We start from the raw sequence: 25,713 nt of genomic DNA, 5'->3' as shown, positions 1-25,713 counted from the left end.
AAACATCTACCCAGGCTGTGAAGGGCTTCTGACCGCCTGCTTATCCAAATGCTCTAGAATAACCATCTGCAGTTTGTCTTCCCACAACCTCCACTAATGTTTAACATATTTTGAGGTAAAGTCCAAAGCGTGGAAGGATGAAATTCTCTTCAGCTTCAAAGAAACATTAGTTCGTATCTAAATCTGGTATTATCAAAGGTGATACCTTTTCTCTTTAAAAAATAAACCAAATGAGTTTATTGGTTTGAAAGAGATTTGTTAATAAGCCTGACAAGGAAAAATCAAACCACCACCTTATCTTTTGCCATAGTAATGAGAATCTATAGGAGGCCAACCTAGTCTTTGGGAAGTGGAACCACATGAGTTCTACCAAAAATGGCTGTGGAGCTTATTAGATGTGATCCGACGTCCCCTCAGAAGACTGGGGAAGCTGTGAAGATTTGCTTAGTTGTGGACTATTCCCACTCATGCTCACCAGATGGCTACTGATTACGCGAAGTTCCCGTATCACCATGTTCAGGTCTTCGTGTAGTTTGACTACGGCATTTTTCACCTCCCCAAGGAGAGCTTTAATGGAATCGTTTCCCTCAGGCTCCTTCGGCAGGCCTTCAGTTGTCTGAAAACTCGGACAGGACATAGAGGTAAAGTGGTCTACATTTACAGTGGGAAACTCTGCCCAATTATTACCGGAAGCAGGACTTGTCTCCTTCCTGGCAGACTCAGAGTTATCTGGAAGACGTTCCAGTAGACTGAGTGTGTCATTTTCCTCTTCATCAGAAGACACTAGGCCCCTAGGAGCTAAGGGGTGATAAGCCCTGGCTCTCTTATATTTATCCTTAAAGGAGGCAGAAGACTGCTGATGGGACAGAGTCCAGAAGGAAGGTCCAGCCAAAATCGGGTATAAGAGATGAACAGATTTTTCTGGAGAGGCTGAATCAGGAGGTGACAGAGATAAAGTGGAAAAGGAGGATGTTCCTTCAGAGGTGGTTGAAACTGAAAGGTATAAACGGGAGAGAAAGATTATGCAATGTACAAACGAGAATAATAAACAAAATAATTTTACAATGTAAAATCCTATGGGCAAGGTCTCAACATATACTACTTAAAATGGTTTATGTTAAATATTCATAATAAGCCTAAATAAACCCAAAGCAGGAAGTGGAGAAAATCCAAAGATGTATCCTATACCACTACCACCATGGAAATGAAGCTAACAAAATATCAATATTCGCCTTGACTCTGAACTGTGCTGGACATATTTTTACACTACACTTACCAGAGAGCAGAAAAGTAAAGTTTTACACCCTATTCTACTGACTGGTGGCATTTTAAATTGGCATTTAAAGTAGACAGTGTGAGAAAGCTGTAACTTAGATTCCTTCTTTTTTTTCTACAGAGAATATTATGGCAAAATGAACAGCCAACTACAAGAACCCGAAAGCTATGAAACGAATTTCTTTCTCTAACTGCTCAAACACAGTTGAGATTAAACTCCAAACAACCTGAGATGTGAAACATTTGAGTCCATGTATATAATTTTTTTCACCAAAAAACGAATAAGTAAAATAAAAAGCATTCTAAACCTGTTTTCCACAAAATTAAACATTTGATACCATTTTAACTCCATTTCAGGCAAAATCATACTCTCTTCTTTTGCATTCATTCTACATCGTTATTTCCCAACCCGTGTTGTGAGGAACACTGTGTTCCTTAAGATGTAAAAAGATGTTTGGTGAAAACAGGATTGTAAAGTCAGATAAGACTGGGCAATTGCACACTGTGCCTCTCTTTAGGAGTTTAATAATGAACATTAGCACATTGGAAGTTCTGAGAAATCTACAATAATTTATTCAAGGGGTTTCCAAACTTTCTTTGACACAGAACTGTTTCCCGTCTTGGAATAGTTATTTACACTCACACGTGTATTAGGTGGTATGAGTTCCAAAGCTCGTACAAATCCAGTTCAAAATCCAGTTCCAACGTCATTACAGCTAACTAGACTTGTTACTTTAATAATAATAATAAAAAGCTGACGTCATAGAACAGGGAAATTAACACCGATCCCTTAACACACATGACTTACATATTATTTTATTTGCTTTACATCTGCATGTCCCTTTAAACCAAATTGAATCTCCTGTTTAAAAAAAAAAACAAACCATGACTGGGGCAGGCAGGTTCTATTTTCTGCTTCAAAGCTCTCTGAGGCCCATCTCCAGCTTTTAGGAAAAATTCCAATCACAAGACATTTTGGGGGTGAAGTGAGTATTCTCAGCCGACGCAGCAGCAGGGCACGAAAAGGAAAACGGGAGCTTCATCGGCACATGGTCGAGGCCAGAGGAGCGCACGGAAGAATCTAGGTCAGCCTCATCCTGACATCTGTCGTCGGGCTGAAGAGACGGCGTGATGGTGATGGGCATATGCTAATGATGAGCGCCTCAATGCATTTGAGTCACACCGCCACTCCGAGTGTGCTCTGTTTGGGTGACACTTGTCCCCTGACATGTCCCTGCCCCATCCTCCTGGGTTGGTTTCCATATCCCACGTCTCTCTCTTTCTTGGTGTACCCGCATTTGGGGGTAGCCCGTTCTCCGGCAGTTCACTGAGAAAGGATAACACAGTTGTGGCAGTCACGTGGGGTGACACGATGACGATAACCTGGTTCACTTCCACCGGCTTTTGCTGGACGCTGGAGGTTCTCTGAGCGCCCCCGAACACGCGGCAGCAGCACTCGGGAATTCGTCAGAAATGAGGTTCTTGGGCCCAAGCCCCCTAAACGAAATCAGAAACTAGGGTCGTGCCCAGGAACCCGAGCTCCGGGCGGCCTCCGGCTGTTTCTGATGCCTGCCGAAGTCTGAGAATCCCGGCTTTCTCCTCTCTGTCCACCTTTCTTTTCCGCTGGAGCTGCAACTGCTGCCTAACCGGCTTATCATTGTTTACAGTTTCGTAGCTTCGATTCACAGGCTTTTGCCCATAAAAAGCCACTTTATCTCTAATTGCCGCACACCAATTTACTTTTGTTTCCAAACACACCACAGCTGTAGCAGACACGTGAAGCTCTCTTCAGGGCGCCTCCTGCCCATCGCGTTATCCTGCTCGGGCTCCGGCTCACTGCAGAAGGCTATGTGACTCTCCTGTTGACATTCGTCCTGTCCATACAGTGCAGCCACTAGAGCTGCAATGCAGCAGAGACGCAGCGAGAAAGGGCTGCCATTTAAAAATCTCCCTGTGTGATAGATGCACGCCAATTAATGTCGCGCTTGCTTAAAGATAGCACCGATAAAATGATTCCAACTGCTGATGTGTTATCTTTGAACTTTTTATACTCACGGAAAACATCAGACCCGTTGATTATTATATTGTAACTTTAAATTTCAAAAGCATTTAGAAGAACTGCATTGCAAAAATATAACGACAAGTGCGTTTCTAGAAACATTTCTAAACTCTCTCCAGCTGTAGTTGTAAATGTAAATTTTTCTGTTAGCGGCAGGTCCTTGGTCAACTAAACACTTCCAACTGCTCACTGTAGAACAGAGGAACTTTTTATTTTTTACCCAGTTCCTTCCTCTCAGTTTTCCTGACATATAATGACTGTCAAGTTAACTGTGCACATGAAATAAGATATTCTGGTTTTGCTCTGTGATGTAAAAAGTAACATTTTACATAAGTGTCCATAGCAAAATTATTCATAATAGCCCAAAAGTGGAAACAACTCAAATATCCATTAACTGATGAATGGGTAAATAAAACGTGTTTATCTCTACAGCAGGATATCACTTAGCCACAAGAAAGAGGAAAGTACTGATTTATGTGACAACATGGATGAACCTTGAAAACACGGTGCGAAGGGAAAGAATCCAGACACATATTGTATGATTCCATACCATAAGAGGTCCCGAGTAGGCAAAGAGAGAAAATAGATTACTGGTTACGGGGAGCGCTAGGGGGAGGGAGGAATGGGAAGTGACTGCTAATGGATGCAGGACTTCTTTGGGGTGATGAAAATGTTCCGGAATTAGTGGTGATGGTTGAACATTTCTGGGGATATACTAAAACCTACTAAATTGTACCCTTTAATAGAGCACATTTTCTGGTCCATGAATTAGAGCTCAGTTTTTAAAAACATAGTATTTGAAAATTTACTTTAATGTCATTATTAAAAAGAAGCTATACGAAAGAAGCAGATTTAGGAATAACATAAAATTTGAGAGAAATGCTAATGAGTCCATCCCTAATCACTAATACTAAATTGTTATTGGGACGATTGGCTTATTGGATTAATGATGACTTCTCTTACTTCCCTGTGAACTGTAAATTTGGTCTGTTGAATTTAAAACACCAAATCCGTGTGTCTTTTTGTCTGCAAGAAGGCAGGCGGGAGCTGTGCGGCTGGAAGAGCTGCTGGGGCCGAGTCTGGGGGCAGCGCCGCGGGTGCTGCCCTGACTTCCCTGCCGGGTACGATCAGACCCGCTTCTACCCTCCACTCTGCACGCTGCTTCTGAACCAGCCTGACCGGGAGCTCAGGGTCAGCTGAGCAAGTCTACAGAGCAGTTTTCTATCATTTTCCCCATTTCCTTTTGGAAAATCTTCATTATTTTGGCTCTAAATTAGACTTCCATAGGCAAAAAGTGAAAGGGCGCGTGCATGTGCATGCGTGCGTGTGTGTATGTGTATGTGTGTGTGTGTGATGTGTGGTTTCTTTCCTTAGCAAAGATGGACTGACAAACAGCTCTACCGAACAACCACTACTGACATCCAGGGTACAAAAATGGAATCAATGAGATAGAAACAAAGGCTGCCGTCAGGAAGAACGCTCACCACTATACCAGCACGAGAACGTATAGATTTTTTTTCCTCCCCCCAAATTAGAAAGTCAAGTCCAGTGCAGCCTAACACGCTTCCCCGAACTGAGGCTCGTGAATGTAATGATCTGACTTCCATGCACCTACTAGCTCCCTTTTTCTTTCCAGGGTGCGTGACAAATGATCTAATCACCTAAAGGAGTAGTTGGACCTACAGATAAATAACTTAAAATTTAAATAGAGGAGGAGAAGGAATGGACTGTTCTAGGAACAGAGTTCCTTAGCATCAAAAGGTCAAAGGAGGTTGCTGCAGCAAATCATTCAGTGAAAGTATCAGAATGAAAATATTAACGTGTATTGGGCAGCTGCCTTGGACAGTCCCCCAATGGCTGAAATCCGCTACACTGTGAGTGTGGAAATCTTTTTAAAGTTTACCCAGCTCATTATCTCCAAAGGGTTTATACCACCAGGCCTGGACCCTTCATATACACAAATACTTCTTAGAACAGTAAAAATAGAAAAAAAAAAAACAAAACAGAAAATAGACGCTGTCTTTTCTAGCCTCGGTCACCCTGCATCCACAGACACTAGCCATCAATCCTACCTCATCATTTCCTAAATTCCTCAACCACGAGTCGCCTTCAGCCATTCCTCTGAGCGCTCTCTGGAACAGGTCATCACTCAGAACTGCCCTACTCTGAAATCTTGCTTTCCAAGAGGACATTTTCTTGATTACTTCCAGCCCTCTCCTTCCTTTTAATGCATCTACACTTTGGCCTCATTGAGCCAGAAGATCCAAGGATCCTTGTACTTTCTCTCACTCAATCAATGCCCACCTGACTCTCCTTTCTTGTCTCGTCTAGAGTCCCATTATCCACCATGGGAACCACTTTCTTACTCCACGTCCCCCATTATCCCCACCACGGTTTTCTGCTTTATCTGCTGCTAATTCCTAATCTAGGAGTCAGCAGACCTCTCCTGTAAAGGACCAGATGGTAAATATTTTGGGCTTTATGAGACCTACAGCCTCTACTCCAACTAGTCAGCTCTGTTGTTGTAGCACAAAAGCAAACAGAGATTACACGTAAACCAATTACTGTGGTTGTTCCAATAAAACCTCACTTACAAAAACAAGGAGGGACCTCATTTGGCCCCAAAGCTATGGTTTGCAAGCTCCTGTCCTAATCCTATTTCAATTCAAATATCTACCTTTTTTATTCCTACCCCCAGGCTGCTCAGCACTATTGGAGAAAAGGATCTGGCAAATTAGGATTCCTACAAATAACGGTGCCTGGATCAGGCAGGGTCTTACTGGCTCCTTCTCGAATTCTCTGGAGTGGCTATTCTAAATCTTACCAGTCCTTTTACCGCAGTTCTACGACTCCAAACCCCTCGGTCTGGGCAGGTGACATCAGACAATAAGATATGAAGGCCATGACACATAATGTGTGGGGCAAAAAGCTCCACACATCTCAATTATTAAAAACCACAAAACCCTTCCCTCACATCTGATACATCCTTTCCCCTCCTTCTGTACAGGCCCTCAGGATGAGGTGAGCGTTTTCTATTCTGGGTTCTAGCCCGCCTGCTTGCCCCTGGCCATGCCCCATCTCAGGCTAGTGCCCCCTCCTTGTCTCCTGTCTCCCACAGCCCCTGCAACAGCCCCTGCGGGGCTCCCTGTCCCAGTTTCACCCCCTCCATGACAATCCTCCACATTCCCCGACACCAGTTTTTCTCAAATGCATATGAAAAGCCACTCACCAGGCTTAACACCTTTAAGTGACTTGCATTCTCTTCAAAATAAAGTCCAAGCTCCTTAACCTGGCCCGCACAGCTCCTCTGCCCTGGCATATTTCTCCGGTGTTTGATTCTGTTATTTCTTCATACACACTTTCCATTCCTGTCTTACTAGGCTGCTTTTAATTCACTGATTAAATATTGGGCACCTATTATGTACAAGACACCATGTTTGGTGCTGGGGATACCATAGTAAACAGGCAGACAGGGTCCCTCCCCTCAGGAAGGACTACTCCACTTGGGGGGGGGAGACATCAAACAATTCAATACATACATAATTATACCATACATAATACTATACTATAATTATGTATGTATTGAATTAGAATGTAATGAATTCGAATGACCACATGTGCTAGAAGGATAATTACAGGTAGTAAGACAACATATAGTGGGAGGGGATTTGAAGTCATCGAGGGGGTCAGGACATCTTGCAGAAGTGCTCTTTGAGTGGACCCCGAAGGACGAGCAGGAGCGAACTGGGGAAGGGGTGAATCAGAAGTGTTCTGGTCCGAGGGAACAACAGTACAAAGGTGGCCAAGCAATTTGGTTTACTTGGCAAACAGAACACCAGGCTGCTGGGAGAGGCAGAAGCTAGACCGCACAGAGTGTGGAAGGCTATTCGATCTCTAGGAACGCGGGGAGAAGTCTGGGGTTCCAGTGGGGAGTAGAAGTCCTCATGTTGTCTGGCTGCTCTGTGGAGAATGACTCGGAGCTCCCTAAAATCTCTTTGGTCAATCACAACATTACTCCTTGGCCTGGAATGCCCTTTCTGGAAGCATCAGAGTTTCCTCATTCCCAAGAATAAGCAAGGATCTCCTGGGGACTTTTGGGAGGTAACCAGGATGGATCTGGAGGGTTAGGAGGGGGCTGAGGGCCTCGAGCTTGGAAAGTGGAACTAAAAAGACAGCCGCTGGAGTAACAGCAAACTCTTCGCTGGCACTCGCCTGGTACCAGATCCTACTCGGATCCATTTCGTGTTTGCGAACTCATGGAAGCCCCGCAGCAGCTGTGTGTGGCTGCGCCAGCCTGTCCCCTCTCTGTAGATGAAGACACCCACGCAGGCAGGTCACACGAGCAGCGGCTGGGCTGAGACCATGAGCCCCGGCAGTGGAACTCCAGGGCCCGAGCCGCTAACAGCTCCCCGATTCAGCCGCTCTCTGTGCTGGGTTGGAACATATTCTCCGTCTCCATTTTAAAATCCAAAATACAATATGAAATTTTTTCCTTAAACAGTCATATGCATTTTAAAAATTAGAATAAAATTAAAGTTTATATTTACCCACATATTTATCATTTCCACTGCTCATCCCTGCCCCCCCCGCCAAACACACTGGGGTCTTCTCCTCCCTGTGTAGTTTAACAGTCAGTCAAGGATCCAGGCAGAGTTTATAGACAGAATGTGGGGTGGGGTTCACCCCTTCTGAGTTTCCCTCCCTGTTGGGATTTCCTGCAGAACTGCCCAGCTCCCCTGCCAGCACTGAGGTTCTCTTTTAATACTTCGTAGGACTAAATTGTGCTCTCAGGGTCTTAATGTTGGCTAGTGTATGTTTCATCTCTGGAACTTGCATATCATTCTTCCCTTATAGGTGTTAGTATTCTGATGAAATCCCCATCTTTCCCTCTGTGCTCTTGGTTGTATTCACCCCAGTTATCCTAAAGTACCCGTCTTACAACGTCAGTACTAGTTTATCTGTGGGTCTGTTTCTGCCGTCTGTTTTTCTCTTGGATTCTGAGTGCCAAAAATCTTGTGCGAAAAATGACAGGAGCTCTTAAGAAAGGATTCCGCTGTCATCTAGAAGACAGATGGGATACAAAGGAACGACTCTGCTCCAGCTGGAGCTGGGTTTCAGCATTTGTGAGGGCTGGTCTAGTTCTGGTTTGCACTTCCCCCTGGACGGTAGTTCTGGTGCTCATGGGGGAGCCTGTCGGAGGCCCCGGCTGAGAGCATGGAGTCCTTACCGGAGCTGCTATGATGTGGCCGATCCTGTGCTCCAGCCCCTGTCTCCTAGCCCCAGGAAACGGCCAGAATCTCTTCTTAGCGTGTTGGGCCCTAAAAGCTGCTTCCCATTTAGTCTCCTGGCACCACATCCAGAACGTGTGCAGCTTTAGCAGGAGGCAGACGTTTCTCAGTAGGAAGTTACGCAAAGACTTTTGGGCTTTCTCCTCTGTGACTTCCCCTCCTCTGGAATATTGACCCCTGGAGTCCCTGCTACCGGGGAGGCCCTGAACTCCAAGCCTGTCTCCCAACGTCAGTGAGACCGTGGAGAGTCCAAGCCTCTGACTTTCCCGCAGTTTCTATCATCCTACTCTGCTAACAGGAAAATGATCCACGGTGGGAAAACTGAGGTGAATGTGGGACCAACTAAAAGTAAACTAGTTTCCTACTTCATTCACACCACTCCTGATGCCAAATGTGTGAGTTTTACATACAAGGATTTCTCTCATTCTCTGTATGTGTCAGAGACATGTATAGGACACCTGGTGTCCTACGATTTCACTCCACTCTGACACTACCCAGAGTTAGTGCAGACCCCAGAGATTAAGGGCTCAATTCCTTAATCTCAAGACTCAAGTCTCAAGACTGCCCTGTACTTTAGATGCCAATCAAAAGTCCACGCCTCCCATATCTCTGACCTGCCGTCTATAAGTTGAAGGATTCCATGATCCCCTCCTTGGGTCTGATAATTCACTACAATGGATGTGGAACTTAGGAAAGTGCTTTATTTACTATTACTGGTTTGTTATAAAGAACACAACTCAGAACAGCCCATGGGAAGGATAAGCAGGGCAAGGTATCGGGAAGGGGCCCAGAGCTTCCTGCCTTCTCTGGGTACACCACCCTCCCCAAAACCTCATGTGTTCGCCAACCAGGAAGCTGTCTAAACCCCACAGTCTGAGGCTTTTTATGGAGGTTCCATTACAGAGACATGATTGATCAAATTATTGGCCCTGGGTGAATAACACAACATCCCTAGAGGTCAAGGGGCAGGGAGGAAAGTTCCAAACCTCTCACCACCTGACTGGTTACCCTGTCAACCAGCACCTAACTTCCAAGTGTCACCTCAGCATAAACTCAGAAAGGGAAGGAAGGGGCTTACAACAAATAACAAAAGCATAATTTTTCTTGCCCCTATCACTCAGGAAATTCCAAGGGTTTTTGGAGCTCTGTGCCAGGAGCCAGGGATGAAGACCAAATACACATTACTCATTATATCACAACATCACAGACCTTTTCTGGAGGGCCCTAACCCATTCTGTGTTTTCTACCTTGGTTGTTACAGGGCTTCAGACCAGCTTTTAATAGTTTTCCAGCTTTAACCAGCATTGTCCGTGGGAGGGTTAGAACAATACTATGTACTTCATTATAAACAGAAGCAACTCTTCCTTGCTAACTGGCTTTAGAAGAACTCTCAGCTAATTTTCGTAATTAAGTGTACTTGGTACACAGGCAGCGGCCAAAAACTATTTTCAATGATCTCTTGGGGGGTATTTGTGAAAGAGATGAAGTCAGAGTAACAACTTCCCAGTGGACAGCTATGCACCAAAACCATCACAGTCACTGTGACCAGTATGGCATCGTTTCCACATCGGCAGTCTCTGCAAAACAGTTAATTTGGTAACAAAACTAAGAATCGGTTCATTTTTAGGCTACTCGGCCCCCCAAGTTCTGGGAAGGATGGCAAGGAGAATCTGCTGTCATTCATTGACTTACTAACACTGAGGTAAATTTCTTCAGCCTCAGCGTATTGGCTGCCATTGTTTGTACATATATGGCACTTTTGACCTTAGTTTGAGGCAGTTTAAAATATTTATATTAAAAACTTAATATTTATATGAGTTGGTCAGCATTATTACACATAAGAACCAATAAAACGACTTCGTCTTTGCAAAATGCACGAGCAAACAAATTATTATTTTACTAATTGACTTTAAAGAAGCAAGCAGAATTACACGAGGTAGGATTGGTAACTGACAGCCACCAACCTGGATTCCCAACTGGCTCTATCCTTTACCATCCAGGCTCAAGAATATTGCAACCCTTTGAATGTTTTATAGGACAGAAAAGGGAAGAGATTCTCCACTGCTGTCTTGCAATCAGTACAGCCCTTTAAAAAAGGCCACACGTACACATGCACACACATATATTGTGTGTATACACAGCAATAGACATAATAACTAATTCTTTTTTATATAGTCTCTTAATAAGTAACCTAAATGTCTAACAGGAAGCTATTATTTAATGCTAGTTCTTTCTAATTTGTTCGGCATTAGAATCGCTCAGAACCTGTACTTCAACCAAGCACTTGGAGCCCCGAGTGACGAAGTGCCTCTCAGATCTTTTTTTTTTTTTTTTTTTTTTATTTATTTGTTAGAGAGAGCGAGCGAGCACAGGCAGACAGAGTGGTAGGCAGAGGCAGAGGGAGAAGCAGGCTCCCCGCCGAGCAAGGAGCCCGATGTGGGACTCGATCCCAGGACGCTGAGATCATGACCTGAGCCGAAGGCAGCTGCTTAACCAACTGAGCCATCCAGGCGTCCCTGCCTCTCAGATCTTTAATAAAAGGGGTGTTTTCCCAACGAAGAAGTCCCTCACTCTGGCGCGTACATTTTAATACCACTGGATGGGGAGAACCAAAAACAGGGGCAGAAAGCACAGAGAAGTAACAGATGAATGTTTCAAAAGAAGGATGTGTGTGTGTATGTGTGTGTAGACTCACCCCATGTGGTCACAGACTTGCGGTTTTCCTCGTCCAACTGAATAACGCTGGATTGGGTTGGCTTCTGAAAGTCCTTACCACTTAGAATCTCCTTCACTGGGTTAAATGTTTTAAATGAGGGAGAGACGTAAAGTGTCTCAACAGAGGCCTGGTTGTAGAAAGCAGACTCTGACTTTGACACCCTTAAATTAGGGCTGATAAACTCCTCTTTATCCGGTGACTGAAATGACGGTAGAGTCGTCAACGTTTCAAAACTTTTTGCAACTGACTTCTTTTCTAGAGGCATTTGCGAAGGGTGTTCGGTTACAGTGTTTGTAATGGTACTGTCTGATTTCGTGTCCAAACTCACATTTGTCTGCCCAGATGGGCTCTTTGCTGAGGGAGCAGGCACAGCATCTGTAAAATAACAGGTAAAAACTATGGTCAAGAAATACAGTGGAAAATATTCTATTCCAAGCCCATTGCAATTTTACTTTTTAATATTTTTTAAATTTTTATTTTTTCGAAGTAAACTACACCACACGTGGGGCTCAAACTCATGATCCTGGCTCAGGCTCCACTGACTGAGCCCGCCAGACGCTCCCAAATCCATCGCAATTTTAATAAATCAGATTTTTTAATGCCATAACAGGATTCTCTATTTAGTTGTTTCTACTTTCTTACTACGTTTCTCTCCTGCCTATGGAAAGTATACCCTGGCGATGACTGATGTCTTAGTCATTTGGTGGCCGTTTCTCTCTCTCTCCTCACTGAAGCACAAGACAAGGAAAGCTTCAAATAACTTGTCTTTAAATATTTCTCTCTTCACCCACTTATCTGTCTCTGAAGCCACTATATTTTTAGTACCTTCAAACATTCGTCTTTTACAAGATAAACTAGAGAAAATATGCCACATCATACTGGTCTATCCCTATAGAACCTCCAGCTACCAAAAAAAAAAAGTCTTTTCCCCTATAACAGAAAAAAAATGTCTTCTTGGGGCACCTGGGTGGCTCAGTCAGTTAAGCGTTTGACTTCGCCTCAGGTCACGATCCCAGAGTCCCGGGATCTAGCTCTGCATCGGGCTCCTTAATCAGTGGGGAGCCTCACTCTCCCTCTGCCCGCTGCTCCCCCTGCTTGTTCTCTCTCTCTCTCACTGTCAAATAAATAAATAAAATCTTAAAAAAAAAAAAAAAACAACTCTTCTTATCCCAGTGTCTATGCAGAGCCCATGAAAGAAAACCCAACTTTAGGTAGCAGCCTAATTTTAATAAACCCTTTGTCTATGCGGGAGAGCAATCTTTCAGAGCTGCTGTGATGATTACCAAAATGTAAGTTCCATTAGGTCAGAATCTTTGTCCATTTCATTCATTCCTATCACCACAGTATACCTAGACTATAACAAAGGACCTGGAATGTAATGGAGAAGTAATATTTATTATAAATAGAAGGAATTGAAAGGAACAGATATTTAAGGCGGGTCTGATACAGAAAGATCTATTGAATCTATAAATTATGAGCCTGGTCCAAATTTCTAGATGCCAATTGCTGTCAACACTCAGTGCTAGGGCTTTGCTCTCAAGAAGTTTTACCTGAAGCTGGATATGGAAGGAAAGAGAATTATTTTAAGACATAGAGTTGACGAAATAAGAGGCATAACGAGACGAGGGTGGGCAAAAGGGAGATGAAATCATTTGACGCTCCCAGAAGAGAAGAGGGTACAGGAACTGTGTAACCCACTGTCAGTGGCTGACATCATAACGTCCTTCACAACGCACGTTTATATGCTGTCACCATCACGGTCAGGCTCTGAGTTTTTAAAGAAAAACAAATTTCCTTTCGCTCTAAAAACCTTCCTTCCCCTCTTCATCCACCATCGGAGGTCAGCCTGGGCAGAAGGGCTTCTGGGATGCCCCAGCACTGGACCTCACCACCTCTGTCAGGAATTCTGTTTTTTCCAACCCTCTCAGCTGCAAGCTTTCTCATCTTTTCAGACTCAGTTCAAGTTTCACGTTCTCCTGCCCTAATCCTTTCCTTTTCTTCCCTTGCCCTAGCCTGTTCTTGTCTTTCTTGACCATGCCCTGTTCGGAGCCCTGTGAGTCATCAATACGTTTCATCTCGTCTCTCCCCGGTCTGGCCCTGACCCAAGAACAGGGACCTAAAGAGACATTAGTAGGAGTTCTTTTTGTGCTCCTTAAAAGCACGGCCACTAGGATGTGTTCAGTGAATGCCTGCTGAGGAAAAGAACAAATTGAAGCACAAGGATAAAGAAAAAATAATAATAATCTTCCTTTTGCCCACTCTCATCTCATAAGGGGCTCCTACATGGGTCATGATCTCAGAGTCCTGGGATTGAACCCCACATCATCAGGCTCTCCCTCTCCCTCTGCCCCTCCCCCCTGCTCATTCTCCCTCTCTCTCTTTCTCTCAAATAAATAAATTTTAAAAATCTTAAAAAAAATACTAATATAGGGGTGCCTGGGTGCCTCAGAGGGTTAAGGCTCTGCCTTTGGCTCAGGTCAAGATCTCAGGGTCCTGGGATCGAGCCCCACATCGGGCTCTCTGCTCACTAGGGAGCCTACTTCCCCCTCTCTCTCTGCCTGCCTCTCTGCCTACTTGTGATCTCTTGTCTGTCAAATAAATAAAATAAAATCTTTTAAAAAATACTAATATATTCCTGGTAGAAAGCTAGATTTATGGTATTCCCAAGTACATGTGTACATCACCATATTTCCATAAAAGCATTCTTTGAAAGTTAATTATAGTAAAAAATTTCTCCATTGATTTCCATTTTACATTCGAGAAAAATGGGGGAAAAGCATTTTCTATTATAACAGAATCATCTTAAAATTTAACAATATGTAAAGTAAAATAACTCAGAATGACAATGACTTTCTGATGGAAATATTCATAATAACACTCAATCTAAATCTCAAAGCTAGGATGTATAAACTCATCTGTATAGCCATCGTTTTACTTTATTATTATTTTTTTAAGTAATCTCTATACCCAGGGTGGGGCTCCAACTCACGACCCCGAGGTCAAGAGTCGCATGCTCTATCCACTGAGCCAACTAGGTGCCCCTGGCCATCATGTTAATGTTTAGTACAGAAACTTAAAATTACAAAAGAAGGAGTTATCTTAAAATTCAGTGAGGCAGGACACCTGGGTAGGTTAAGCGTCCAACTCTTGAGTTTGGCTCAGGTCATGATCTCAGGGTTGTGAGGTCTAGCCCTGCATCAGGTTGGGTGTAGAGTCTGCTTGGGATTCTCTCCCTCTGTCTGACCCCCAGCCCCCACCCCAGCCACTCATGCTTGGTTCTCTCTCTCTCTCAAAAAAAAAAAAAAAAAAATTTCAGTGAGACAAACCAGACTTAAGTCTATCTACCCCTTTTCCCAATTGTCCAGGAGGAAAAAACACAGTCTTCTGATTGCTTAGACTTTCTGTTTGCTTGTTTGTTTTAAAGATTTTATTTATTGATTTGTCAGAGAGGGAGAAAGCACAAGCAGGGAGAGTAGCAGGCAGAGGGAGAAGCCTAATGCGGAACTCAATCCTGGGACTCTGGGATCATGACCTGAACCGAAGGCAGATGCTTAATCAACTGAGCCACCCAGGTGTCCTTAGACTTTGTTTTTTAAACTGGCAATCTTTTTTTTTTTTAAAGGTTTTATTTATTTGAGACAGAGAGAAAAAACAAGCTGGGGGGAGGGGCAGAGGGAGAGGGAGAGGGAGAAGCAGACTCCTTGATGAGCACGGAACCTGACGTGGGGCTTGATCCCAAGACCCTGGGATCATGGCCTTAGCTGAAGGCAGATGCTGCACCGACTAAGCCACCCAGGTGCCCCTAAACTGTAATCTTTTTAATGAACAAAACACTACGATCTAAAAGAAGAAAGCATGACAACAATTTAAAAACAATGATTTTAAATGCAGAATGGATGACAGAGGAAAATGTTTCCTTAACTAGAAGGTGGAAGAGGCCTAAGAGTCTAGAGAAAGCTGCACGGGGCCTCTGCCGCCTCCTTGCTCCTCCCCTTCTGGGGTGACAAGCGCAGCCAATCCTCCGCAGTCCCGCCACTGCTTTAGTTGTAGTTAATATTCACAAATCCTTCAAAAACTCCCTCTTGTTCCAGTGACAAAGTCTAAACTCTTTGGGTTTTAAAGGTCTTCCATTGCTGCTGCTTTGTTTTGTTTTGTTTTTCCTTTCCTTTTCTTTTTGGTTATAGTCACTCCAGAAAACTAATGTACTTGCTGAGGCGGATATTGAGTGAAGAGAGTCTACCCCACCTGCACAGGCTCTACAAGGTCTGGAGGATTAGGTGTGGGCGTCAGCCATACCACAGGGTTTGGCGAGCTGCTAAATGCCAAGTGGAAGGTGGCAGGCTTGTATCTTGCAAATGCTCTCCTGGCCAATCCTTCCAGTTTCTGGGGAGCATGGCCCTGACTAACAGCTTCATTCTTTATCAACGGACCCACTGAAAACTCTCCAACTTGATTTCCATTTATATACATATTATCTAGAAACCTCTGCTGCCTTCCAACTAATAATAACTTCATTTTACTGTTTCCTTTTTTAAAATGAGCTACAGTTGACATATAACTGCATTAGTTTCAAGTGCACCACATAGTGATCTGATGCATGTGTTGTAAAATGATCACCACGCTAAATCTCATTAACATCCACTACAGTTATATAGCTTTTTCTTGTGATGAAAACTTCTAAGACTCTCTTAGCAACTTTCATATATACAACACAGCATTGTTAACCTCAGTCACCATGCTGTATATTACATCCCCACGACTTATTTTATGACTGGAAGTTTTTTTTTTTTAATTTTTAAATTTTTTAATAAACATATAATGTTTTTTTATCCCCAGGGGTACAGGTCTGTGAATCGCCAGGTTTACACATTTCACAGCACTCATCATAGCACACACCCTCCCCAATGTCCATAATGACTGGAAGTTTGTACCTTTTGATCACCTTCAGCCATTTCTTCTTTTCCCATTATTGTTATTCTATTGGTTGTTTTCTATCGCTGCTCAACAGGAAACTAGCCTCAGGTCAGGTGCTCTCTTCCTCACTCACATATCCCACATTCATTCAGGTCCCTTTAGCTTCATTCTCCATGGCTCTTTATCTTTACTACCATCGCTTTCTCACCCTGCACACCACCATGGAATGCCCTCCCCTTCCTTTATCTATTTTTAACCCTACCAACTTCTCAAAGTCCATCTCAACTACTTCTGGAAACTATTTCCAATCACATCTACCAAATCCTTCCCTTCTCTGCAGAGTAAATATTAGCTTCTGTAAATTTTTTTTTTATAAATTCATTTTTTCCACTAATTATATGCTCTATAGAGCCTATAGAGCTCTGTTTGCTTTGTACTGTATTAGACTCTGGAGCCATACCTAAGTGCAAGTCATAGTTTCTACTGTCATTGAACGTAAGACCAAGTGTGGATTTTATATAGGTAGAGAGGTAAAATATACATACGTTCTTGCATATACATACGTATATACACACAAAAGTATATGTATGACAGCGGCGCCTGGGTGGCTCAGTTGGTTAAGCCTCTGCCTTCGGTTCAGGTCATGATCTTAGGGTCCTGGGATCGAGCCCCACATCAGGCTCTCTGCACAGCGGGGAGCCTGTTTCCCCTCTCTCTCTCTGCCTGCCTCTCTGCCTACTTGTGATCTCTCTCTCTGCCAAACAAGTAAATAAAATCTTTAAAAAAAAGTATATGTCTGACTAACAATAGAAATAACTAATAATACAAGTTACCAGTTCAATTTCATAATGTCTAAGAGATTGTAGTTTCTCAAAAAGTGAGTGAACAGAAAAGAATATGTTTGTATAATATATAAATTGAACATGTTTCAGATTGGGTTCCCCCAGAAGCAGTCTTTGAGAAACAGACTTGGGCCCAGGTAGCTGATCTGGGCAGTGATCCCAAGAGCACGCATCAAGGAGTGGGAAAGGTCAAACAAAATAGGGATAAAGTCAACGGAGTGTATTAATGGCCAGATGACCATTGTGGGCAAAAGAGGTTTCATCCTGCTGCAAAGCTGTCCTTTCAGGAATGGGAAGGAGTCTCTCACCTTCACTGGTTGAGTGTTGCCCCCATAAGTAATAATCGGTGGCCCTTCCAGGCTCTCCAGTGCTTATGCTGAACAAGTCTCTGGGCTCTAGAGGCTCTAGAGGAAACTCTGGTTGAGAACTTGGGAAACACAGGCACTCCTGGGGCATATGGTAACCGGTCACTGGGACTGCAGTAGTCCTCAGAGGCAGGCCCAGAGAATATGGGGTGGGGCATTCACAGCACTACTACAAGATATATTCATTTATTAACTTTCCTTCCCCAAAACCCACTGAAGTGACAGAAGTGGAACAAAGAGGTATAAACCTAGAAGGGCAAATAGAACAGGAGAGAAGAGAGGACAGAGAAGATAGGAGATGTCAACAAATTGTTAGAAAAGGGACAGTTGATGGAGTAAGGAACCAAACCCCCAGACACTGTAGAGAGGAAGGCAATGTGAAAAAAAATCAATTCCTACCACCGAACTCCAGAAAGTTTCAGGAAGGGGAGGGTGAGGCACTTTGTGCCTCATTATTTCGGGGAGAGGATCTCTTCATTCGGACAAACAGTGAGAGATGTTTTTGTTGCCTGGATGTTCCAATATACATAGAAGAATGTGGATGGATGCTGAGTAGCCAGTGGATAGGCTGGGCCAGTTATAAAGCTATTGTCTTCTAGCTTTGTGACACTGGGGACAGGATGCCATAGACCACACCTCTGCTTTGCTGCCCCATTTTGTAGCACAATTCTTCCTAAACCTGTCTGTTCTTACCATGCTTAATTTCTTTCAGTTCTTCAAATGTATCATGATTCCTCTTCCTACCAAGCTTTCACCCATGTGTTTTTTGTGCCTGAAATACTCTTCCCCCTCTTTATGTCTGATTTCCAATTTCCAAGGTGATGTCCATTAGGTAGACATACATTTACATATCTCTCTGTTTTTGTTCATGCTGCTCCCTTAGCTTAGAATATCCTTTATCCCTACCCTTCTCCTCTATCAAAAATTGTTTCATTTGTCTAAACTCAATGGAAATACTACCTCTTTTGTGAAACCTTTATCCTCCAAGCTAAAATGAATCCCTCTTTTCTTTGTTTTTGCATAATACAATGTAGATATTCATATTTTTCATTTATTTCATTATTTCGAATATTAGTCTCTCATTTGACAGCTATTTATTGAGTACAAGGATGTGACAGGTATTGTCCTAAGCTCTGTAGTAGCAGTAAACAATTTTGTTGTTTATGATTCATTATAATTTCTTGTTTACAGATACGACACCTCCAGTATACTGCAAACTCCTTCAGGGCACACATCTCCTCCAACTTGCTCAACCCATAAGTGACTAGCAGAATATGTGACAGTCATAATGCCAATTTAACAATCCATTATATGGATGGTCTAGTCGTTAAAATAAACTCAACTGTTGAGAAATAAGTCCTGGGGACATCCTAATTCAGCCCCTTTGTGATATACAGGAGAACCTGAGACTTCTGGGATCAGAAAGGGTAGAGCCTCCAATTCCTGAATTCTTTTTTTTTTTTTTTAAGATTTATTTATTTGACAGAGAAAGAGAGATCACAAGTAGGCAGAGAGTCAGGCAGAGAGAGAGGAGGAAGCAGGCTCCCGGCTGAGCAGAGAGCCCAACACGGGGCCCGACCCCAGGACCCTGAGATCATGACCTGAGCCGAAGGCAGCGGCTTAATCCACTGAGCCACCCAGGTGCCCCTCCAATTCCTGAATTCTAAATCAATGCTCTTTTTACTAGGGGCAAAGAAAAAGAAATAAAACGTGTGGTAGAATCCGATGTACCGAGTACTTCTCCACTGACAATTCTTCTAACGGTCCCTAACAGGGAAGTGTCTGGTGTTTATCCTGGGGGGGGGGGTCCTTTTGTCCCTGGTACCACTTTTAGAGATGCAGGACCAGATGCAGGAGGAGGACTGAGTTAAGTACACAACTGGCCCAGGTATCTTTGCCTATTTGTCTCCTCCCAGGAAGGGCTGTGGGGTAGATGTTTTCTTGGATCCATATAAAGAATGCACAACATTTATGGAAAATTTTCTGAAGCCCACAGGAACTCCTGGGGATTTTCTGGAGAACAGCAATAAATATTATTTCTATATGGTTGAATGCAAAACACATAAATGTATAGTCTGTAAACACTAAAGCAATTGTTTCACGAGGGCCTCCTAACTTTCTCTGGGAGAGAATTTCTCTGAATTCCACTAAAAAGCAGAGAGGACTACAGAGTGAATTAATTTGGTTGGCTTGCTTTATCTGGTTTCTCATTTTCTTTCAATTTAAACCTGAATGTCAAAGAGCTTTGTTCTCAAGTATCTATCCGGCAGACTCCTGGTTGAGAAGCTCAGTATTAAATTATGAGACTGTACCCAGTTTTCTTTATTATACAATGCTTTACACCTGCCAATATCTTTGATTAATGCAAAATAGGACCTTGAAACATCAGTCATTGTAAAGCTGGTTTGATTACTCTTGATAGTTATATTTAGGAAGAAGCTTATTCCCTGTATAAGACATCAGGCTGCAAATTTAAATACAGACTATCACTAAAATGCCTGAAGTAAGGAGGTTAAAAAAAAACCCCACAAACCCCCCCCCCAAAAACCCAACAACACCTCTCCATTCTTTGAGCCGAAGGACAAAAGAGAAGAGCTATGCTGTTGAAGGTACTGAAAATGTTTTTGCTCGTTTGGAGATGATGATGAAATCATTTTTGAAAGGGAACATCGGATTTAATTCTGAGTTAAGAGACTTTGCCTACAGATAGGAACATTCTATACTGGTAACTCTCTTTCATTTTTCAATAATTCCACTGCCTGATTTCAGGTACTATAATCATCGCATATTATTTTATATTCCATTATATTGTGAATCTAATAATGGGTGTTAATTCCAGCAGAGCTATTGCTGTGATCAATTCTCCTGTTGGTCTGATACATTGGATCCAATTACAGCTACAAAGCAGAGAGCTGGCAAGCCTGACAAAAGATGGATGCCAAAATATGTCTTTCTGCAGTTTAAAAATGTGTAACCAAAGGAGCTTCTACTTTTGCAGTTATGTTAATCAAAGGAAATAGGATCTGATGATAAGAAGTCCATTTGCCAAGATGCCACAGTTATAAATTATTGATATAGAGGGCTGATTTGAATTACTCGTTAATATATTGGTTTAACGTAGACAGACAAACCACTAATTTAAAATGGATACTGAATGGGAAACTTGAGTAACATGTTTGACATGACAATGACAATCTTAATATATCTTTCTTACAGGATATGCATGAAACCCCAAATAATCATATTAAGTTAGATCTCCCTCTGATCTGCGTTAAATGTATGTGTGTGTGTGCGTGTGTGTGTGCGCATAGTTGTAGGTTTTTGAAAATTTCATTTCATCCTGTATCATCACATTTAACTGCAGAATATACTGAAACCAAGTTTAAAAAAATATTTTGGAAAATGTGGCTATGAAATATAGCAAGTATATTTACTACTTCAATATAAATTTAAGATAATGGCTTAACTTCTCATAAGAAAATAGAGCTATGGGCATATTTAAAGGTGCTTTACAAACCTCTTCAATTAGGACAGCTGAAGACTTTCAGGCCATGAAAATGGATCATAGAGAATGGATTGTAAAATGGGTACCAGATGTTCATTTTTAAATTTTATATCATAGTTATGGTTTCACCAACAATAAAAATCATAATTTCCCTTAATAGATTATCGTTATAAAAACTGAAGCTGAACATGTCTTTGGGAAGCTAGCGATCGTTATCCAGTGCCATGTTTCCTGTCGCTCGGGCTAGGGTTGAGAGGGAAACTGAGCTCTGGCATGTGAGGTTCTGCTGCTTTACAGAGCACACGCCAGGCTGGAGGAGATGAGCGGATGCCTGAAGGCACAAGTGTCTGTGACCATTAGACCAAACCTTAACATGCCAATAAAACCCTACAGGGCACCCTTGGAGAATACAAAATTAAGATAAATTGGTCGGAGGTTCAACTCTGACAAGAATTAAATATAGGAAGTGCTTGAAGTGGTACCCGGCACACAGTAAACGGAACAGTGTCCAGAACAGTGTCCTGGTATTGTTCTGTGGCGCAGTCCGAAGAAGGGGGTAGAGCTCTCGAGGAGTGCCCATCACGGGCGGTCCTAACTGGAAGCAGATGGGCATCGGCGCGCACCCGGTACTCTCCCCTCCCCCCGGGGAAATTCCCGTGTATGTTGACCGCAAGCATGATGCGTCTCCTTCGTGCCCGCTGTTCCGAGTAGGTGGTATTTGAGACCAAGGAAACTGATGTTCTACGGAGAGATGATGAAGCGATGAAGACTTATCATTCTCAGTACTTTCCTCATTAGGACAGACCGGTAACTGACCTTGACTTCAAAAGGGTGTAAAGTCATGTCTAAGTCTGCAGCACTGCAACGAACCTGAGAATATTATTTAAACTGTGAATTCAGATGAAGTGTTATTTCTCATGAAGTAGAAATTCTCTATTTACCACAATGAGCCAAGAAAAAAACCTCACCTATGACAACTTCTTATGTCATGTAACATACGTCCCTTTGGAAAATGCCTTCCTGAACACCTAAGAGGACACATACCATTTCTCTTTCTCAGGCAGAGTCAGTGTACGCTCCTCGTTCTTAAAGCTCTTTGCTTATATTTTTATAATATGACTTACAGCACTATACTGTAATTTGCCTATTAATGTTTCATTTGCTCTTTTTATTCCAGCACCTCCCACATATTTTCATTCGTTCATTTATGTAACAAATATATTGAGGACGGACTCTGTACCATGCACTGTGCCTACAAGCACAAAAGCCACCAGAATTATACCGGCAAAGTCTTCCGACATGGTAATTCATTTCAATTACAAAACACAGAGGATAAAATAACCATTGATATACTTAATAAGCTTAAAAACATGCAAGCTTGAAAATATGAGTAAGGAATAAGAAAGAGATTATAAAAACAAAACCAGGTAGAAAATCCAAGTAGAACTTCTAAAAATGAAAAATAAATAACTGAAATTAAAAAAAATAATTGCTGACTTAAACAACAGATTAACTCCAGTTGAAAAGAAAACTGAAGATAGGTACAAAGAAATATTTAAAAATACAGCACAGAGATCAAAGTGAAAGAAAATCTGGGAGTGATTTGAGGCGATAGGGTGGATGGAGTGTTTTCACACTAACGTCATGCGTAGTCTTAAGTGCAACCTTTCTTCTGGTCTCCAGTGACCCACCCCAACACACATCAGGTGTTCGGAATCACTAGAAGGAGTCCCCATACTCCTGGTGCTGTCCCACCCCTCGGCTTTTGTGCTGGCTGCTCTCCCTCCCTGGCCTGCTTTTAGTTCTCTTTCCTTCCCTCATCTGGAGGTTGTCTTTGACCTACTTATGAGACAAAGCTCCTTCCTCGGAGCTCAGCTCTATTCCGTGTCAGAGCAGAGGAAGGGAGTAAGAGACAAGTGTTTATCTCCTTTTCGTCTGGCCACTGCTATAGTCACATATCTCCTGGTTGGGGCTACTGCTTTGGCTAGTATGGCCATCCACAGCCTTTCCGCAGCAGGCACCCAAATGCTGGCTCTCTGTGGAGTGAATGTGAAAGTTCTTCGGTGCACCCTAAGGAGCCCCCTAACCACACCGTTCCCTAATGTGGGGGATCCAGGTCTGGTCCAACCACCTCCCCACTGCACGCTCCCCACAGCGACTTTCAGTGTTAACATCTAGCACCTTGGGCCTGGCACGCATCTGACTCCCCTCTTCCCCTCCCCTGCCAGTGTTAGGAGGCAGCTGGACAGCGAGGTAGTCAGAGCCAGCGTCCCCAGCAAGAACAGATGAAGTCGGGACGGCCAAGATCAAAGAGCACTGACATCCTGTGCTGCAGCTGAGACAGGACCCGCGCTAACATTCTACTTTGCAGCCTTTGCAGAAGTGACTTCTGCAAATCATCCTAAAATAAAACAATTAACCACAAAGTACTTGTCAATATCATGGGCAAGGGGCAGTTAAGACGTAAAGCCCCAGATCAGCCAAAAAAGACCATCCGCGTGTAGACATTATCCTAATAGGTAGACAGATACGTGACCAGAGCCCTGATTGGCACGACTCAGCACAGCCTGATTACGTAAAATAGCTCTGCAAAAGAGTTCTTTTATAAAAAAAAAACAAAACAAAAAAAAACCCAACAAAACCCCAAAACCCTAAACTTAGAAATTCTGAGGGCAACCCTCTAGGGTGCCCATCCCTCTCCAGGAGCTTCCTTTATTTTACTTTATTTATTTACAATTTTATTTATTTATTTGAGAGAGGAGAGAGAAAGAGAGCCCAAGGTGGGGGGAAGAGCAGAGGCAGAGGGAGAAGCAGGCTCCCTGCTGAGCACAGAGCCCGATGCGGGGCTCGATCCCAGGACCCCAGGATCATGACCTGAGCTGAAGGCAGATGCTTAACTGACTGAACCACCCAGGCGCCCCTCCAGGAGCTTTATACCTTTGCTCTGTAAACTTTGCTCTGCGGTCCACCGCTCTTCGGCTGGGCCACCTCTCCATTCTTCAAAGCGGCATGACCAAGAACCTTGGGCACTCAGGGAACAAAAAATCCTATAACACCAGGTGACTGACTGCTCCTGGAGGAAAACTCTCAACTCTACGTTCATGGTCTCCAACCCCATGGGTCCTCGGGACTGTCCATGAACTCTTTTGCTTGTCCTCTGCTCTCCCGTTTCTCTCAAAGATAATTCCAAACCTTCACTGCTCTCCTCGGGCACCCTTGCCAACCGGACATTTTCTCTCTCGTTTTTGGGAGATGATCTTCCCTATTCCTCAAGAAAAGAGAGGTTTTTCAAAGGATTTGTTTCAGCTTCTCATCCTCCTGCCAGCCAACTGAACTACTGTCTACGACCACTCCTCCCTCCCTTCCCTTCAGGCTTGACGGTCAGAAACACTTCCTATGACTGTTCAGGCATGTCCTGTCATCTGTGTCGCTGAAAAACCACCCAAGCTGCCTCCTCTCCTAATCTTCAACTCCTTTTCCTTTGTTGGCTTTCTCCTCTCAGCTCACAGACGTGCCTGGTCTCTCTCATTTAAAATACTTCTCCGGGCCTCTCTATCTCCTGCTCCACTCATCCAAACATACTGAAAACCAGTATTTCCCACCAAGGAACTCATTTCCCTCCTTCCTTTTCACCTCCTCAGAACACCACAATCTGGCTTCCGCTCCTACTCGTCGTCTGAAGCTGTCCTCTCTGAGGACCACTGACCTTTTCGTTGCTAATTCCAATGAACATTTTTCAGTCTTCGGTCACAGGACGACTCTGTGTCATTTCAGCTGGATTAGTCCCTCCCCTCTCTGCACCCTTCATTTCCTACACTTTCTCATTCAGAAGATTTTTAGCAGTCAGTGGGGCACACACCATCCTCGGAACTAAAAGTACAACCTTGAACAAAATCATGAAGTTTCTGTCCTGGAGCGCAGTGACGACGTGCATTACAGGGGCAGAAAGTTGTTAACAACCGAAGACCCATGCGCCGTGCGTCGGAGGATGGTGAGTCCTGGGGAGGACGATGAAGTAGTGGAGGACGTGGGGAGGGTCAGGGGATGAGCAGGCCAGCAGGGGTGGGGTGGGCTGGGGTCTCACTGGGAAGGTGGTGCTTAGCAGAAAGCTGAAGGAGCTGGGCAAGAAAGGCATGTGGAGTAGAGGAGGGCGGCGTTCCAGCCGGAGGGAGGGTCGCCACAGGTCCCAGAGGCTGGAGGGCACCTGGCTGTCGCTGGGACAGCCCAGGATCTAAGAGATCGTGGCAGAACGAGCAGGGAGGAGAAGGGACAGGAAGGGAAGTCAGGAAGGACGCTGGGAGCTAGATCCGAGCTACTCTTGCATGAGATGACAAGTCCCTGGAGGGTTTTTAAGCAAAGGAATGATAGGACTTCTTTTTAATAAAATCACTTCGGCTTTTAAGTGAAGAAAGGCCAACGGGGAATCCGGGGAGAGGAGAGGTCCTGAGCAAGGAGGCCACTGCAGGCCCCGTGTGAGCGATAACTGTAAACAGGACCAGGACCAGCGGGGGAGGTGACCAGTTTCTCGATATATTCCAGAAGCGGAGCTGCTTTAAGGAGCAAGCTGAGGGCGACTCCAAGGTTTGCGGGGATGAGCTTCCCTATCCCTCTTCCTGCTCGTGACACCGTCCTCAAAGACCTCCGGCCTCTTCCAGCTGGGCTCTTGCTCTCTCCTGGCAGCCCTACTGGACAAGACCCAAGATGACCACCGTGGCTTTCTTCCCATCTGGCCCACATCAGTGCGGCACT

General features: G+C 43.8%; 1 protein-coding gene across 1 annotated transcript in view; it reads right to left on the bottom strand.

The window, feature by feature from the left end:
- Positions 1-391: 391 nt before the first annotated feature.
- The window catches only part of ENTHD1 (ENTH domain containing 1), a gene marked incomplete at both ends in the record, with an annotated part of 96,807 nt that continues 71,485 nt past the window's right edge, over positions 392-25,713 (bottom strand). The window contains 2 exons of the mRNA XM_080810127.1: positions 392-993; positions 11,318-11,713. Coding sequence (XP_080666253.1) covers positions 392-993; positions 11,318-11,713 — 998 coding nt within the window. The remainder of the gene's footprint in view (positions 994-11,317; positions 11,714-25,713) is intronic.

This window comes from Martes martes, assembly GCF_963455335.1.
Source record: "Martes martes genome assembly, chromosome: 8".
Classification (NCBI taxonomy): domain Eukaryota; kingdom Metazoa; phylum Chordata; class Mammalia; order Carnivora; family Mustelidae; genus Martes; species Martes martes.
The sequence above is the reverse complement of the archived record's forward strand: the minus strand, read 5'-3'. Positions and strand labels throughout refer to the sequence as shown.